This window comes from Mustela putorius, unplaced genomic scaffold, assembly GCF_011764305.1.
Source record: "Mustela putorius furo isolate JIRA1106 unplaced genomic scaffold, ASM1176430v1.1 tig00000788_pilon_pilon_pilon, whole genome shotgun sequence".
NCBI lineage: Eukaryota > Metazoa > Chordata > Mammalia > Carnivora > Mustelidae > Mustela > Mustela putorius.
Genome location: NW_025421481.1, coordinates 9,838,243 through 9,857,402, shown reverse-complemented (window position 1 = coordinate 9,857,402; position 19,160 = coordinate 9,838,243). Strand labels below are relative to the sequence as shown.

General features: G+C 36.4%; 1 protein-coding gene across 6 annotated transcripts in view; it reads left to right on the top strand.

The window, feature by feature from the left end:
- Positions 1 to 18,825, top strand: part of VEZT (vezatin, adherens junctions transmembrane protein) — a 69,441-nt gene extending 50,616 nt beyond the window's left edge. For 5 of the 6 annotated variants that reach the window (XM_045084830.1, XM_045084829.1, XM_004748527.3 and 2 more), the window contains 5 exons: positions 843 to 1,174; positions 4,015 to 4,208; positions 8,032 to 8,132; positions 9,676 to 9,883; positions 13,348 to 18,825. In XM_045084830.1, coding sequence (XP_044940765.1) covers positions 843 to 1,174; positions 4,015 to 4,208; positions 8,032 to 8,132; positions 9,676 to 9,883; positions 13,348 to 13,862 — 1,350 coding nt within the window. In that variant the 3' untranslated portion in view covers positions 13,863 to 18,825. Of the gene's footprint in view, positions 1 to 842; positions 1,175 to 4,014; positions 4,209 to 8,031; positions 8,133 to 9,675; positions 9,884 to 12,287; positions 13,319 to 13,347 lie in introns of those variants that run through there. The other variant, XM_045084831.1, reaches the window with a different exon arrangement.
- The last annotated feature ends 335 nt before the right edge of the window (positions 18,826 to 19,160 follow it).

Genomic DNA, 19,160 nt, shown 5'->3' with positions numbered 1-19,160 from the left:
TTAGATTGCTTCCTCATGTATTTGTTTATTTGTGGGATATTGTCCTCATAGTCCCCATGTTGAACAGGACTACATATAGAGAAATCCTTTGTTGATTCTTTGTATCTCAAGAATGGGTTTTGCAGTTTTTCATGCCAACCCTTCAAGTATGAATACTCTAGACTGATTTTTATGTTATCTCTTAGCTATTTCATAGGCTGAAAATGGTATAATTTTGAACCCTAAATTCTGGATGTATCACTGACTCATTTCTTTGGACTTCTGTAGGTCCATTATTCCTGCTTTCTCCTTTTCTACTTTGTGTAAAATGTTCAAGTAATTCATCAAGGAATATTCACTTCTGATAGATGTATCTTGTTATCAACACTTCTTTTCCGGGATAGAATTGTTCTAAAGTATATACTAGTGGGGCGCCTGGGTGGCTCAGTGGGTTAAAGCCTCTGCCTTCAGCTCAAGTCATGATCCCAGGGTCCTGGGATCAAGCCCCACATCGGGCTTTCTGCTCAGTGGGGAGCCTGCTTCCCTTCCTCTCTCTCTGCCTGCCTTTCTGCCTACTTGTGATCTCCGTCTTTCAAATAAGTAGATAAAATCTTTAAAAAAAAATAAAAGTATATACTGGTGTTACATGTTATATTCGTACTAGAAGTTCCAACATGCCATGACTACATAATTTGATCTGACATTCTTGACTAATCTTCAGGATTAGTTCAAGCTCACCTATATTCATATCTTATGATAAAGTAAGAAATTTAACCAGAAGTTAAGATAAACAAATTTGTAGTTTGTTTTGAATTTTGACCAATTTTTTTTTTTGAATTGATGTAGTTCCTTTTCCTTTTTAGGTTTTGTTTCAACTCTGGGTGGCACAGAGTTCAGAGTTCTTCAGACGGTTAGCCCTATTACTTTCTACAGCTAATTCACCTCCTGGGCCCTTACTGACTCCAGCACTTTTGCCTCATCGTATTTTATCTGATGTGACTCAAGGTCTACCTCATGCTCATTCTGCCTGCTTGGAAGAGCTTAAGCGCAGCTATGAGTTTTATCGGTACTTTGAAACTCAGCACCAGTCAGTACCCCAGCGTTTATCGAAAACTCAGCAGAAGTCAAGAGAACTGAATAATGTTCACACAGCAGTACGCAGCTTACAGCTCCATCTGAAAGCGTTACTGAATGAGTAAGTTTTGAAGCCAAATAAGAAGATGTCTCCATGATCAGCCATTGTGGTTGCTGGCTTGTGTCTTAGCTAGAAAGAAGCAGCAAAATTGAGACATACGGCGTGAGGAATGGAGAATGATTTGTAGGTACTATAATTTGGGGGAATCATATACGGTTTTCACTTTGTCTGATTTCAACAGAAAACCTAGAAACATAGGTCAAAAGCAGGTGTTCATTCTCTTTGAGAGCTGAAATGGAGATGTTTACAAAGATTGAGCTTGTTTTAACTAACTCTTCTTTAAGTAGGGCTCTTAACTGGACCCTGCAATCTGAGCAAAATCTCTGCCAGCACTGGAACAGCAAGTTATAAGAGGTATTGTTATATTCAGTAGAAGAATAATATATTATATTTTTTTAAAATAAATTAAAGCAGATTTGGACATTTTCTCAACAGAGGACAAACTTTTTGGCCCAAGTTGAATATTAAAGGTCAGGGTCCATAGACTATATTTGTTAAAGGTTTTTTTTGAGATTTTATTTATTTGAGAGAGAGCATGAGAGGGGAGAAGGTTAGAGGGAGAAGCAGACTCCCGATGGAGCTGGGAGCCAGATGCGGGACTTGATCTCCGAACTTCAGGGTCATGACTTGAGCTGAAGGCAGTTGCTAAACCAACTGAGCCACCCAGGCACCCCTATATTTGTTCATTTTTTACTTTGCATGGTGTTATTGGTACTCTGCCTTGATCAAATGTAGCATCCAGTCATTCCAGTGACATTTTTCTGTAACATATACTTACAGGACAGGATCAAATGAATGGGCTGGGTTCCTGTTGTGTTGGTAATCAGAAAAGTCATGGAATTTAATGAATTGATAAGATCTTAGTTGATGGACCTGACCCTGTATACCAGGCAAGAAGTAGAATAGGAAGGTCAGAACTCAGTTTTGTAAGATAAAAACAAACAACAAAAACAGGTCAAAAGCATTTGACGTCTTCTTAAAATCAAAGGGCTAGTTCAGTGAAGTAAGGAAGATATGATGAACAAGAAATTAAGATAGGAAAAACATTTTGAGAAAATAAATTTTTACCCATCTGTCTGCGGTATATAAGGCGGCTATAAAAGCTACGGCATGGGTGGAAATTGAGGAGCTGTGAGGCAGGGATGTTCCAGTGGTCTCTAGCGGTGGTTCTCAGAAAACAGATAAATGAATGCTAGCCTGACTCAGTCCTGTCTCCCACAGGGAATATGGGAGATAAGGCAATCTCTGCTAGAAGGGACAACAAAGGTTGGGTGAATGTCAGAGAAAACATTTCAGTGGGAAGGTTGTATTGGGCAAAGCCAGAGTCTCTAAAGAATTTTTCAGGGTGCCTGAGTGGCTCAGTCATTAAGTGACTGCCTTCAGCTCAGGTCATGATCCCAGGGTCCTGGGATCAAGCCCCACATCAGGCCTGCCTGGTGGGAAGCTTGCTTCTCCCTGTCCCACTTCCCCTGCTTGTTTTCCCTCTCTTACTCTTACTGTCTCTCTCTCTCTCTCTCTCTCAAATAAATAAATAAATAAAATCTTTTTAAAAATTAATTTTTGGCAATAGAATCAGAACTACACAGGACTTAATAGAATGCATTAGAGTAAGGGAAGATGGCTCAGGGAAGAAAGAGACTACACTGGATGGACATGAAAAAGGGGCTTGGTGCCTTGGCAGAGGGTATGGACTTTGCATGGGAAGGATGTCGCCTGTTTAAAAATGGAATCTTCTGTATATGGTCCTATATGTCATCTTTCAGACAGAGTATACCAGTCACAAGCCATATCTGATTTGCTCTATAGCACCACTGTACACAATTTTAAAAGTGTTATCTAAACATCTGTTTTGTGTTTCACTCCTCCTCCTCACTCGTCCCTTGTTCTTCCCAGTTGTGTACACTAGAGAATAACACTTTGTTCCCGCTGCCTCTAGAGGGCTCACTATCAAAATAATGTATCTGAGGCATGTATGTGCTTTCGCTAATTGCACATCTTTACTGGTTTCAGAGTATAGCAGCATGGACTAAAGTCTGTAGGAAACATTCTGTTGAGAGGATTTGCTATAACCTGATGATAGTCTGCCTTTCTCTCTCTGTTTCTCTCTCCTTTATACAGTCCAAACAAACTGCATGAATGCCTTTTCCCATGTACCGTTTAGAATGACCTTCCTTATCTTTTGTACATGTTCACATTTTGTCCATCCTTCAGTACTTCCTCAAAAGTACCTTTTTCTCAGTTGTTCCCTCTCTGTACCCATAGCTAGTAGCAACTTTTCTCCTCTTCTGAATTCTTGTAACACAGTCTATATCTTTCTGTGGTATTACACTCTTGGGCTTAGATTCAGCCCGGACTTAAAGCTTGCCAGCTGTCTAACGCTAGGCAAGTTTCAACTCCCTGGACCTAATTCCTCATCTGTAAAATGGAAATAAAATGTTGTTATAACTTTATATGTTATGACATTATGCTTGCATAGATATGCCTAATTTCCCTGATTCAGTTATGGTTCCTGTTAAGGATGAAATGAGCTTCATTTATCTTTTCAGCTCATAAAAGCCTCATATATTTAAAAGAAATATTGTTGGATAAATAGGTGATGTCCTTTATGAGCTTTTGAAAACATTGTGGTAAAATGCACGTAACATTAAATTTACCATTTAGCCATTTTTTGTCATACAGTTAAATGCCATTAGGTACATAGACATTGTTGGCGACCATTACCCTTTCCATCTCCAAAACACTTTTCATCTTATAAGCTGATTTCTTAAATAGGCCTTGTGAATTAGACATTTTCCATTTAATATTTTAGAAATCTGTTTCTGTTTTTCTTTATTACTTAGGGTAATAATTCTTGAAGATGAACTTGAAAAGCTTGTTTGTACTAAAGAAACACAGGAACTAGTATCAGAATCTTATCAAATCCTAGAACAGAAGTTAAAGCTGATTCAGCCCCATGTTCAGGCAAGCAACAATTGCTGGGAAGAGGCCATTTCTCAAGTGGATCGATTGCTCCGAAGAAACACAGATAGAAAAGGTACCAATGAGAGCTTTCCTTTGTACACATTTATCAGACATTCTTACTCTCCTCCAGTAAGATTTTGTTAGGTGGATTTCTTATCTCTATGATGTAAGTGACTTAACAAAACTTTAGTTTACTAAAAGAAAAGTTGAACCTATACATACAAATTGACACTGAATATAAAGTCTGGCTCTTATTTTACGAACAATAAGTGAATATGATTTGGAAGTTCTCTGGATCCTATGCCTCCTTCTTAAAAAACTTAATGAAGGGATAGATTTAAATAGTATTATTCCGTTATTAGAACTTCCAGAAACCCATTTCTAGTTAGTGTAATAATGAGCTTGATAGTTAGGGGCCAGAAATTGACCTTGCTTTTAAGGTAGAATACGTCAAGCCTTCAGAAATAGTATACCAGGGTCTGAGATGTGTTAAATGCCAGTATTTAATGGTGACATTGGAATGCCTTATATCGCTGGGCAAAGGGTAGTCTTCAAATTTTCCACAAAACTGCTTTCATTTGACCCAGATTTTATATTAGTTTTTACTCATTTCACTAATTCATTGTAAATATTTGGCATATTTTTAAATTTTGTGCTATAAACCAATACCATGTTTGTCCCCTGGGCCTTTTTGAAAATTATATTTGTGTGTAGAAATTGTATTGCTGCCTAAGATGATCAGTGCTTTATCATCTTGTTAGTCACTATTTTATTTACAGCTAGTTCTGTAATACTTTAATGTGTTTAAGAAGCTGAATAAGTATGTAGTGAAAGTTAACTTTCTTCAAAGGAAATGTTAACATGCTAATTGCTGATATATCACCAATAGATTTCCTTTACATCTAAAATACAAATGGCAAGTAATTTTTTTCTTCAAAGGGTAAATTTGCTAAGGATTTTTGATATATGCAAACATTTATGCATGTTAAACTTTTTGATATGACTTAAGTCTAGAGCTTTTTCTCTTTTTCAGGCTTTTTTGGGCAGGCTTTTTCTTTTCAAGTTTTTATTTAAATTCCAATTAGTTAACATACAGTGTAATATTAGTTTCTTGAGTACATTTTCTTTAAGTGGAAACACTCAGAAGACCACTGGGTGTTTAGAGATGCATTCCATTTATTCCTGCCCTTAGCATACTCAGATGTTGAATTTTAGTCACTTAAGCATGATTGTTAAACTATCTCCAAAACATTGGGCAGGTGATAGGCCATAATATTCTGCATATGTGGCTTTTGCTTGTAAGTGAAAATGATACAAATTAAGATATAAGTCATTTGCAAACTTTCTCACTAAAATGCTCATAGTGGCCATGGCAATGGGACTTTGAATAAAATGTATGATTTTTTTAAGAAGCAGGTGCTCTACTTAGCTGTTGCTCTTTTTAGGTTATTTCAGAACTACAGAAATATCATGAGAATAGTTCAAAGTATCTTTCTTTACCCATATTCCTCAGTCATTGACATTTTACCACATTTGCCTTACCTCTGTGTGTATCTGTCTATAAATTCTTCCAGTGGTATTATTCTGAACCAGTAAGATGCAGACATGAGACCCCTTGCCCCTAAATCTTGTGTTTGCATTTTTGAAAATGGACATTCTCCTACATACCTACAATATACCACCAAAATCAGGCCATGACCACTGACACAACAGTGCTCTCGAATCCACAGTTCCCATTCTAATTTCACTGATTGATCCAACAGTAATCTTATATGCCCAGATCCAGATCACACACGGCATTAAGCTTTTATGTTCTTAATTCTGCTTTAGCCTTTCTTGTTTTAAATATAAGCATGTTATTTAAAAAAATACTCTGAGGTTATATAAGTTTATTCCCACTATATTGGAACATATATGTTCCATATGTCCCACTAGTATCATTTCAGAGATTTACTCAAGAGATACAAAAACGTAATGTTCACTTTAACCTATAAACAAATGTTTATAGTGGCTTTATTCATAATCACTAAAAACTAGAGGCAGTCCAAGTGTCCTTCAGCTGATGAATGGATAAACTCTTCTATCCATCCACATGGAATACTACTCAGCAATAAAAAAGAAATAAACTACTGATCCATCATTACGATGGAGGAATCTCTAATGCATTGTGTTACTCAAAAGAAGCCCGAGTCAAATACTACATAGTCTGTGATTCCGTTTAAATGACATTCTTAAAACAGTGTGATTTCATAGGAACAACAGGCAGCCTATGTTTTCTAGGCGTTGGATATGAAGGGAGGAATAGGTTATAAAGAGGCAGCACAAGTCAATGTTTTGAGGTGTGAGAGCTGTTCTTTATCTTGGTTGTGGTGGTAGTGGTGGTTATATGACTCTGATCTGTCTAATCTTATAAAATTAGATACCAGAAAGAGTGAATTTTCTAAGTGAATAAAATAAAATAGCTTAGTTTTTTCACCCACTAGTTTTGGGATCCACCAGTTTAGTAGTTCTTGTTTGAATTAGATACTGTGATTGTTACCAAATGGTAATTTTCTAATCCACTTTTCCTTTTACACTTATTAGCCAGCCTTCTATTGTGAGGCAAAACAGCCCCCTTTCCACTTATTTATATCAATATGGATATATGGATTCTTATTTTGTAGATCATAATTTGTTAGTATTATTATTTTGTTGCTCAAATTGTCCAGAGTTTAATCAGAGGGAACCCATTCAGGATGGTTTGTGCCACGATCATTCTTCCTTTGATCACTTCTTTATATCTTCATACTTTCCTTGCCCCCACCCCTAACATCAGCCATGTGTCCAAGAAGCCCTCAGTCCTTTAGTGGGAAAGTGGTACTTAGAAACCAAGATGTGACTGCCAAGTATGCTCATAGCCTCTGCGGCATTACTGTTTTTACCAATTCCCAACATACAAGGTTGTGAAATAGATCTGTGTAAATGTACACACATATGTACATTTACACAGATCTATTTCTGTATCTGTCTGTCCATATATGTCACATGCCGTGGGTTCACACCAATACCTCCAATTCAGTCCCAGTCCTACAGAGTTCTTCTGTCCTTCTCCTTACTTGTACCTCTCTTTTCTGATTATGAGAAACTTGGCTCTCGTTATCTTCTATTTTTACTTATTTATTCAATCCCTTGTATGTAAGCAGTTGCCTGACAATATCAGCTGTCCCCTAAGCCACATTGCTGTTGACACAGACCTGCTAAGAGTCCTTCCCAGTCCAGTCAAGTGTGCTTAGTCCACATCAGGCCTTGACAGCCAGGAGTCTCCCCCCCAACCCTGGTCCCAACCAGTTATCTATCGTTACTCTTGAAAGGTAAAAATCTAGATGCTTAAACCCTACTTCTTTTTAAGTAGAGAGAGAATGGTGAAAAGCAGAGAACTAGATAGGAGACTAAGTAACCCTGTGGTTAGAAAACAAACACCAATATTAAGTATTAAAGTTCATACCTGGGTCATCTTTTCAAGCTATTACTTATGAAACTCATTTCCAATTCTAACTTCTGAGAATAGAAATAATATAAGAGAAGTGCAGGATTGAAGTTTATTTTTTGTGGGGATGAATGGTGGCATGTCTTGAGAGTGCTCCTGTGCCACGAACAAAAATTGATTTATAGAATACCTGTTGTGTGCCAGATACTATGGTGAGATGAAGAAGGGAGAGAAAAGTTACTCCTCCAAGAGTTTAATTTAACTTAAATTATAAATCTGCTGCGGTTACTGTTAACTTTAACATCCTTAATTTTTTTTATAAATTAGAAGTTATAATCACAAGTTGGACTATGAAATTGGCAAAATACTAGTATAGAACATTGTTTAGTTAGATGTTCACTCATTTCCATGTGGCCTGTTGCTTTTTAAGGCAAGCCTGAGATAGTATGTGAAAATCCGCGTTGTACTGTGGTACCTTTGATGCAGCCTACTCTACACATTGCTGACAAAGATCCAATCCCTGAGGAGCAGGTAACAGTGAAAATGGTTTTTCCCCCCTAAAGAAGAGTTTCACATATAAAGGTTGCCTATCTTTCTCTGTAAGTGGCATGGATGATTTTTGACCAAGTTGTTAAATTTATGTTCGTGATGAGCTTTAAAATTACAACACAATGTATTGAACTTATGTCAGATCATTTTTTCTTAGTGCCTTTAACTCAATCCACTGAATCTACCAGCGAATTTATGTTATTTATACCTTACTATTTCTTAGATACGTAGGTGATTAAACACATTAAGAATTAGCGCATTGGTAAAGGTACCTTCTGGGATGCTGGTTACCAGTCTGTGCGCATACATAAAAGTCCTGTACACTTTGAGATTTGTGCATTTGGCAGCATGTATAGTATACCTCACTTTAAGGAAACAATTTTTTAATGATTTCATTAGATACTGACAAAGATTTCTTTTGCTTATCTTAAGGAAAACTACTTTTCCTTTGGTCATATTGTCTACTCAGTTCTTAATTGCAAAAGGAGACCAATTCTGTTTACTGTTAATACACAAGGGATTTTGAAGATTTGATTTTACTTTATTTTATTACTAGAGAAAGCACGCAAACACGGGGAGGGACAGAGGAAGAGTATCCCAAGCAGACTCCCCACTAAGTACAGAGTCCATAAGAGCTTAGCCTCACCACCCGGAGACTGAGCTGAAACCAAAAGTCAGATGCTTAACTGACTGAGCCAACCAGGTGCCCCAACGAACAAAAAATTTTTTAAAAAGTACATGACGGACAGAATATTTCTGAGGACCACGTAGGTTTGGACCAGGCTGGTATAAACATCCAGAATCACTCAAAAGAACTTCTCCCTTTCCAGCAACATCACTGCCCAGTCATTAGCTGCAGACATTGTCACTGGGTAATAAAAACTCCCTTTAGAACCTCTATCTCTAGAAACTTGACCTGCCACCATGCTTACCAGAATAGATTCCTTAAGATGCCTGCTTCCCTTGTAACAAACTTCTGGGTCAGACATGATCCATGTACATTTGATTAGAGGATCCCAAGTTATTTGCCTGACCTATAACCGCAAGGAGGCTGGGAAGCAAGGATCCTAATCTGTTCCTCAGTGTTAAGAAGAACCGTAAGATGAGGTTCAAACTCCCTGGGAAGTCAGAAAGAACCACAGATATCTACCACAAAAAGACTTAACATACCTGACACATCCCCCAAACTACCAGCCTTTCTAATTTTGATTGGTTTTGCAGAGCTAATAACTAATCTTAATCTTGACTAGATCTATAGAATGATATCAGAGCAGAAAAATAATGATTGAAGTTATTAAACTTTCTTTTCCATAATCCCTTTTAGTATCAACTGTTAAGTTTTTTTAAGACTTCAGTTTATCTATAGTAATAGTAATATATTTGCTCTGTTTGCCCACCTTTGCTTAATGACCTGTGCCAAGAGTCTTCATTTTTTAATCTTGGAGATGGGTAGGTACAAGTTAATGAATGCTACTAGAAAATTGTCTGCTCGGAGTAAAGTGCTTTTTCTTGTATTCATTTTCAGGAATTAGAAGCTTATGTAGATGATATAGATATGGACAGTGATTTCAGAAAGGATGATTTTTATTACTTGTCTCAAGAAGACAGAGAGAGACAGAAGCGTGAGCATGAAGAATCCAAGAGGGTACTCCAAGAACTAAAATCTGTGCTGGGATTTAAAGCATCAGAGGCCGAAAGGCAGAAATGGAAGCAACTTCTATTTAGTGATCACGGTAAGCTGACATCAGAGTAAAAGGTTATTTTTAATGTAGGGGTTTATTTTAGCTATATAATTCCTATAGCTTTAATTTTAGGGATTTGTCAGCAAGTATAGTACTTTTTCTTGTGAACACAGATCAATATGATCAAAAAAAGAATAGGTATATAGTCAAATTGGGATTTTGAAATCATACTTTTTCATCAGGTATTTGATGTTTTACTAAATTTTATTTGGAATGGGCGGTGCATTGAAAAAATTAGAGTATTTTCAAATTTAGTGAATTTGAGATTCTACACTCTGTTCTCTTCATGTTGATATCATAAATACCTCAATGAAGCCCCAAATTAATAACTCTGTGTTCACCATTGAAAGAAATGAATTAAGACCTAGGCCAGTTAGCTACATCATTAAAGTTCCTTAATTGTTTTGAGCTCTTCAGTAGATGGGAGAAGAGGAGGTGTTTTTGGATACGGTACAGACAATTAGCATTAAACTCCATTAAGTTTCCTGCTCTTCTTATTTTTAGTCAGAGTTCATGGGAAATAGGGGAAGGAATGAGGAGAAGCTTAATACTTAACAATATCAAACTAGCTAATTCCTAGTTGTGAATTAACTTCTGTAGATCTCTTAAGTAGAGAGAGTGGGATTCCCCTTTTATAGAGTACTTATGCGGAGCCTCAAAATCACCTGCCTTCCTTTCACAGACCTGTACCCCTGGGGCTAATAATACATTATATGTTTATTTTTAAAAGATTATTAAAAAAAAATCACCTGCCTTCTTTTCCTGTTCTCTTTTTCACTAGAAGTTTATAGATTACCTGTACATCTAGAAAGTTCCTCAGGTTTTTTCCTTTCTTCTCTTAGTAGTCCTACCATTCACCCTTGTCCAGGTGCACATTTCTTGATTTTATCCTTCCCATTGGCTCCCTTTATAGCCCAGGTCCTTATTAGATTGTGCTTATATATTGTAATAGTCTCTTAACTGACTTCCATTTTCTTTTTTATTATGTAAACTCTGCCCCCAATGTGGGGCTCAAACTCATGACCTCAAGATCAAGAGTCTCATGCTCTGCCAACTGAGCCAGCCTGGCACCCCAGTAGACTTCTGTTTTCAATACCTTTTTCTTCTAAGCTACCCTTAGAAGATGGCATCTAAGCTAGCTTCTATCCTTGCAGACTCCCTCCAGATTTTTCTGAAACAGTAGTACATTGATAGTGGCTCTCTAGCTTTAAAAGCTAGGGTGGTTCTCCCTTTCCTACCATATTAAATCTCAACTTTTTATTCCTGGTTTCAAGCCTCTCTGTCAAAATAAGTCTATCATTTCCAGTTATATTTTCTACTCTTTCTAATATAGATATCCTCCTCTGGTTATATTTATCTAATTAGACTGTGGTTCCACAAACATTGTTTTTATTCATGAAAAACATTCATGCTGGGGTGCTTGGCTGGCTCAGTCAGTAGAGCATGCGACTCTTCATCTTGGGATCATGAGTTCAAGCCCCACATTGGGGGTGGAGTTTACTTTTAAGGAAAAAAAAAAAAAACCTTAATAAAAGAAAAACATGCCTGTTGATCTCTTTATATCAAGAATCCTATCTTCTCCCCAAGCTGCCCTTTCTCCCAGTTGCTCATCCCTGAATCGTCCTCTCCCTGATAACTCTCCCACCACCACAGAGCCTCACACCAGGAGGCACACTAGAGGGAACTGGAAGGAAGTCTTGAGCAGCGACATATGTAGCGGGTTAAGAACTTCCCAGGAGCAGCAGTTAAGATATTCCTGCAGCCTGTTTGTTCATATGCTGGGCCTGCGTGAACCAGAGATGATTGTGTTTTAGGCACTCTTGTTTTCTATGCATCCAGTGTTTTTGTCTCTGTAATGAAATTACAATCGGTGGGGGCTTTAGTATCCCCGACAGTGTTCAGTCAGCAATTACTCATTCAACAAGTAGTTCCTGAGGCACTGTTGACTCCTGTGTCCCTAGTGCATAGACGAAGAGACAACAATCCTCGTACTCCCGGAGACTTACGTTCCGGCAGGGTTAACACCTGATCCTGCAGTTGTACAGATTATTTTGCCCTATTTAATTGCTGCATTCTTTAAGAACTAGATTTATGGACTAAAAATGTATGGGAAGACTGCAAATAGCATTGTATATAAACCTGTATCCTTTTTATTGCTTAGTGTTTTCTCCATATAGCTTTAAAATTCTCCTATTGACAATATGGGCAAGGATATAATAATGAAAGAAATGTGTGTCTTTTTTCAGGTATGTGCTTCTGGTAGTTTACATTTGAAAGGGCAATAATGCTGATTTTGTTTGTGGAAATAAGTAAAAAGCTGCTGATACCATAAAATGCTTTTTTCCATGAAAAATTTCAGTACATCTTCCAGAGTTGTTTTCATCTCTGCCTACAGGGGTAAAGTCCGAATGGAATTAGAGAGGGATATTCTACACTGGAACCTGCTGTGGCCATTTTTTTCTGTTGTTGCTGCTTCCCTAGTGGAGTTACTGCAGCTTAGGGATCTGTTTCTTGGAAATGGACACCTTTTACAAATTATTTTTTAAATAAACGCCAGATCTTCAAGAAGCACTTTCTTTTCTTCCGTCATGCTTCCTAATATATTGTATTGTACTAACCCCTCATACTGGGAGGAGAGACTGCCTAGCAAGCAACCCACTGCCTACTAACATCAAGAGGGGCTAAATAAATCTTCATTTTCCTTGAAAGGACAACTTCTGCCGTATGGATATGATATTTATGTATTATGCTTTGTACAATAGTTGATTTTGAATCCAGGTTTTGTTTTCTATTTTTCCTGTGACATTTCAAAATGTGTAGAAGTTATGGCTTTACTTTCATCAGGGTCTTATTAGGTTGGCAAGTAAGTTGAATTATGTGCATATTTTTTTCCATGCTGTTTTAACTTGTAAATATATATGTGCTGACGATCGTGATTATTATCTGGATGACTTTAGGCCTTTTAACTGACACATTATCAGTAAAAATCACTCTGCTTATTCTTTCATAAGATGGTTCTCAAGCCTCAATGTGTATCAGAGTCAAGCATAGGGCTTGTCAATACAGGTGGTCCCACCCACAGTGCCCCTTCAGTAGGTCTGGGTGGGGCCCGAAAGTGTGCATTTCTGTCCAGTAACCTTGTGGTAATGACTGATGCTGCTGGTCTGGGACCACACTTTGAGAACCACTGCTTTAATGTTTTGAATAAGAGAACGTGTGAGGTATTTCTTCATCATTACCCTATCTCATTTCATTTCTTAGGCATTCTATCTCTTATAAAAAGTTCTGGATTTATAAATTCATACAGATTTTACTAGAAAGTTTTATTTAGCTTTTATTTATTGTTCTTTATAAGAAAAAAATTACTGGAGTTTAAATTAAAGTTTAAATCATTGCTGGGTCCTTAGTTATTACTTTTCTTTCTTTTTTTCTTTCTTTTTTTTTTTCCTTTGAAGCTGTGTTGAAATCCTTGTCTCCTGTAGACCCAGTGGAACCCATAAGTAATTCAGAACCATCAGTGGATTCAGATATGGGGACAGTTGGTAAAAATGATACTGAAGAGGAAAATAGTAAACCCTCCACAGCTGACAATGAAATAAGTAGTAGGACTGAGTATTTATCTGAAAACCCTCTAGATGGTAAAAATAAAGACAATTCTGCAAATGAAGTCTTCCTCCAAGGAGCTGAAGAAAGAGTGTGTTACCAATGTGAGAGTGAAGAGGAATGTCAGCAGGCAGATGTAGATAGCCTGTCCACTGCCCTTCCAGCTCCCAGGGACTTATTACAGCCCTCCATTAAGCAGAGGCTGGCCCGGCTCCAGCTGTCACCGGATTTTACCTTCACCGCTGGTCTTGCTGCAGAAGTGGCTGCTAGATCTCTCTCCTTTACCACCATGCAGGAACAGACTTTTGGTGATGAGGAGGAAGAACAAATAATACAAGAAAATAAAAATGAGGTAGAAGAGAAGTAAGAACCAAGATTTACATGAAGGGTTTTAAATTGTTGCTTTTATGCAGGTGTTTTAGCTTCAACACTAGATAGGTGATCCACTGGAAAGGGAAAACGAGTGTTAAGTTTACTATATATAAAGCTGAGATGTGAATTTACAGCAAGAACCCTGGTTTGAACAACTGCTCTGAAAATAGTAGCTAACCTGTAAATGGCAAATTTTTAGGAAAGTCAGAGAAAGGTAAGGGCTCTTTCAAATAAACTGCTGTTCTACTTGCAGTACAACTGATCGATCTTGGGAATTCTTTAGGTACTTTTAATAAGAAACAAATTTATCATTTCTTGCCAGAATTTGCTAAAATGACTGGGATAATTCTGTTGCAAGAACATTAACATTTAGTATGACTCCTTTTTACTGTATTCTCGCAGTTAATAACTGCAGCTATTATGTTAATAACAACTTGTTTGTATTTTATTTTTGTTTATACCAGTCTTAAAGATACAGGTTCTGAATAAAAAAAAAATTGAATTCATACAATTAATGTGTACTGGGGTTTGGAACTCAAAAGTAGTGTCAAAAGTACTGGGATTGTGAAATGTTTCTTACGTTTCCTTGTTCATACCTGTATTTGGTAGTTAATTTTAAGATGTCCTAATAATCATGAAAAGAAAAACATTGTACTGTTTTAAAAATTAGCCTTTCAGTTATTTTTTGTGTTTATCTTCTGTTCGTGTTATAACTAATAGGGAATGATGTCAGAGTGGGATCTCTTTGGTTCAAGGCCCCATTCTCAACTTTGCAGCAAGTTCTTTGTGTAGGTTTGCCTGTAGATCACTGGTTGCCACTAACATAAGCCAGTCACTTGAGCTGCTGAGGCTATACCCTCTCCACTTTATTGAGATTCTGGAAACATTCTGTCTGCTTCCTGGAAAGCATCCTTGTCTCCTTAATACTTCATTAACAAACTACCTCGTAAAAGAGGTTGCTTTCCAAATTGTCCAGTGTTAAATGATTGCATTTTCAAAATGTGACATTTTCAGGAGTATATTGTTTCTTGAAACCTATAGCCCTTATGCACTGACATAGTTTATAGACATTACTTGGGAAGAGTATAGGAGTAGTAATTTTTGCTGCTGTCCTACCAAGGAGATTACACAATGAATATAGATTGTCTTCAGAGTTAAACATTTAGATTCCTGTAAACTTAGCCCTTTGACTTAGTAGAGTTATGTATACTGAGGAGATTTTTATTTAATTTTTTCAGTAATCTTGGGAAATTTATTTTTTAACCTGAGGAAAAACTTGGTTCTGCTTTATATGAATAGTAGAGACCCTCTGAACACTAAGTAATTCTGCCTATTGCCAAAAATTCTAGGACTTATCCATAATTAAGCTCTTAGGATTATCTTAGGGTGGGCCCAGTTTCTCACTTAGCAATGGTTAGCTAAATTTCAAGGAAAAAACAAATCTTGTTTTGAGCCTGACGATTATATTCGTAAATAATATTTTCCTTATAAATTACTTAGTTTGCCAACTCTTCTTCTCCTTGGACTTAGAGGAGGCAATTATGGAAAAACTTGGTAATCTTTTTCTTAATCTGTGAACTTAACACAGAAAGAACTAGAGTTTAATAACTTTTAATTCTTTTATTGTATTATTTTTATTATAGCAGTTTGGGAAAATATCTTCATAATATTTTATCAGTTTTATTCAGTGCTGGGGTGATACTTTTTAATTTTAAAAGACTGATTTTAATCAGGAATTCCTAATCTTCCAGTCTGTGATCTGTTTTATTTACTAGTTGTTAACTTAATTCTATGAAAATTCTACTTGTTGAAACCATGATATAAGGATCTTGGGACTTTAAATGAAGTACCTTTTTTTGTGTAGTTTTCAAAATTTCTTTCATCATTTAAACAGCTTCTAAGATAAAATATTACCTTCCCTGTGAATATTCCTAGTTTTCTCTTATAATAGTCTAAAAGTCAGTGTTTCTCAGGTTTTTGGTTTTTTTGTTTTGTTTTGTTTTTTTGGGTTTTTACGGGGCACCTACCTTAGAATAAATTAGAGGTCTTGTTTTTATATTGCAGATTTGGGGCCATATTCCCAATCCATTCTTAGTTGGTCATTTTGGAATGAGACCTAGGTGATGCTTATGTGCAGTAAAAATCTAAGAATCTCTGTCTAGGACTTTGTTTTCCTTGCCATGAATACCTTAGGAAATAAAAACAAATAGGCCAATGTAATTTTAAGTAGGTATTCTTGTTTGTTACTTTTATAAGAATATTTCACTTTCTATTATCAGGCTTTTGACTAGTTTTAATTGTTGCCATCCTCCTTCCAAAAGAAACTCTCTGGGAAAAATATTTTGGGATGCAACGCTTGTAATTGTGCTTTCCAAATTTTACAGTGATATTTTGACAGGATAATTCTTGTTAGGAGTAATATCCTAATAGCTTTTAACATGAACATTTCCATAGTTTATTTTACCAGGATAAACCTAGTACTTAATGTAAGAATCCATGAAAGAAGCTATTTGGGGCTCTCTTGAAGACATATTTTTACTCTTTGCCTGAAGTAAGGAAAGTCATGGTAGTAAATGATTTGGTAACAGTTATCACACCTAAAATTCTTATTTTTTTTTCAGCTTTCATTAAAACCCTGCATATCTGGCATACCTTGGGCCAGTCTTTTGTTGGTGTTTGATTTGTGATCTTCTGCTTAAATTTTCAGTTGTCTGTATCATCTGACTTCACAAGTTAAGTCTTCTTTAAAATTGTACTTCATTAAAATTGTATGTTTGAATATATTTAATTAAGAACTGATGTACTGACTCAGGTTTGATTTCTCAAGTTATTGGAGACAAGTCAGGAGAAACACATTTAAGGCAAATTTCTAAGAAAATTTAAGAATATGGGTTTAAGTTTTTCATACAAAAGGAATGCCTTGAGTTTAAATCTGAGATCCATCGTTTAAAAGCTATGGGTAGAGTTGACCTAATAATGTCATGGGGTGTTTTTCCAGAAAATACCACATTCCTTGGATTGCTAAGTGATGTTGGTAAATTCTGACTTCTCAGCAGTAGTTAAAAAGAAGTGAAACTTTTTTTTTTTTAAGATTTTTATTTATTTATTTGACAGAGAGAGAAATTGCACAAGCAGGGGAAACAACAGAGGGAGAGGGAGAAGCAGGCCCTCCGCTGAGCTGGGAGCCCGATGCAGCACTCGATCCCAGGACCCTGGGTCATGACACGAGCCCAAGGCAGCCACTTAAACAACCAAGCCACCCAGGCACCCCAAGAAGTGAAACTTTTGAGTCTGAAAAATACAAGATCTGGTTATGTTAGTAAAATAGGTCAAAAATTTTAAAAAATTTCTCTAAAAAAATAAATAGTAATATTCTGATTCACATAATAAAGGGGGAGAATTTATTCACATAAAATTCTGTTTATGTTAAAGCATAAACAGAATTAAGTTCTGATACATGTCACAAAGTTTTAAGTCCATGGGATATCAATTAGAAGGGACCCTGGAGTCATTTCACTCTGGTGACCAACTTTTATTTATATACTATAAGTAATATAAAATGTGAAATATTTTGATAAATTATTAGAAATCATGTGGGGGAGAAAAGTTCAACTGATTTAGTTTAATCCTAATACATTGTTTCCATATCAAAACAAAACAATGAAACAAGAACTAAATGCCTTAAGACTGTACAATAGCTCTGCTGAGTCATTATTTGAACTTAAGTAGATAGCCTGCCATGAATGAAAACCAGGCAAAACTAAGGTTGGTTTATTCTTCCACTTATGTGGATAAGAACATGTCTGTGTAATTCACACTTACACGAGAAAATGAAAGCTACAAAGCTTTATAAATTGGAAGAGAAAATATGGAAAAATTGCCCCCAATACAGTAACAATTTACCTGGCACCACTGACAGGTAACTAATGTGCATGAGTTAATTCTTCATGTAGGTGAGGCAAATTCATTTATTCATAACAATTTTTTAAATAGTTGAATGGGAAAACTTATGGAATGTACCTTCCGTACTTTTTTCTAGAATATTAAGGATCTAATAACCTTTTCTTTGTCATCTTTAAGAATATTAGTTCCTATCACGGGGTGGTAAACAGAAATGCACCCTTAGGGACTGCTAAGATGGATGAGGTTATGTGTCCTCCTGCTCTGTGACCCTGCAATGCTGTGCTTTTTGAGCTATGTCTCATGTTCACGGTTTCTCTATCTTTCCTTAAAATCAGCTGTCACTTTTTGCTGCTGTCTTGGGTGCCTGCCTCTTGCACTAGGCCCCTGATTTGCTGCTTCTAGTCTGCTGTGGCCTGAGAAACCGGATTTCCAAGCTTGCTAGAATTGTGTCTAAAATAAGAGTAAGTAGACTGAAAGAAGGCTAAGGGGCTTTTTCTGTCAGTTAAGTGCATGGACTTTGTGGGACCCGTTTGGCTGCTTAGCATACTTCTGTTTGCCTCTTCCTTCTTTACTAAAAACTTGCTAAAAATACTTGGTTGAATATGTGATTGCCATATATTTAAGGTATTAATCCAGTTTTTATACGTTAATGTTCCTAGGACTCTCCATTAATGAATTCAGCTGTAAAAGAAAATTCAGCTACCATCTTTGTACAAATCATTGTGTATATTTTAGGAAAATGTTAAATGTTTTGTTCTTGTTGATTGTTCCTAGTATAGGACATAGACTGAAAACTTAGAGCATTATAAATGTGACTCCAGCTCTGTTCACCAAGATTTTATGTTCTAGAACTATAAGTTTGAGACTAAACATGCATGGCTAATTTGGTAAAAACTGGCTAACTGAATATTTGGAGAATGATTCATTCTGGATATCCACGTTTTCTATAGAGCTTAAACCCCTTTAAGCATTAAAAATTTTTGGAATAATTTCTGAAGGTAATCCCTTTTAAAACAGTATGCATTGCTGTGTTATTAAACAATATATGAAAATCATTTTAATCTTTTTTGATGTCAGAATGATCATTATTAACAAGTTATCATAGCTATGTGCCCTTTTCCTAAGTGGTTGCATTCTGCTGTGCTTTTTTCATTTTCTTGTCTTTGTTTTCTGTTAGTAGTTCTGATTCCTCCAATTCCTGCAGTTACTGCTTGCTTAAGTGTACCCATAGCAATGGCCTTTCTCCACCTTCGTAATGCTCCTTCTAGTCTGCTTTAGTTTCGGAAACCAGGTAACTAAAACAGCTACAGTAATGTATAAAGTAAGAATAAACTGACTTGGTGAAGACTAGAAAACTGGATTATACTTAAACACATGGATTTTGTGGCTA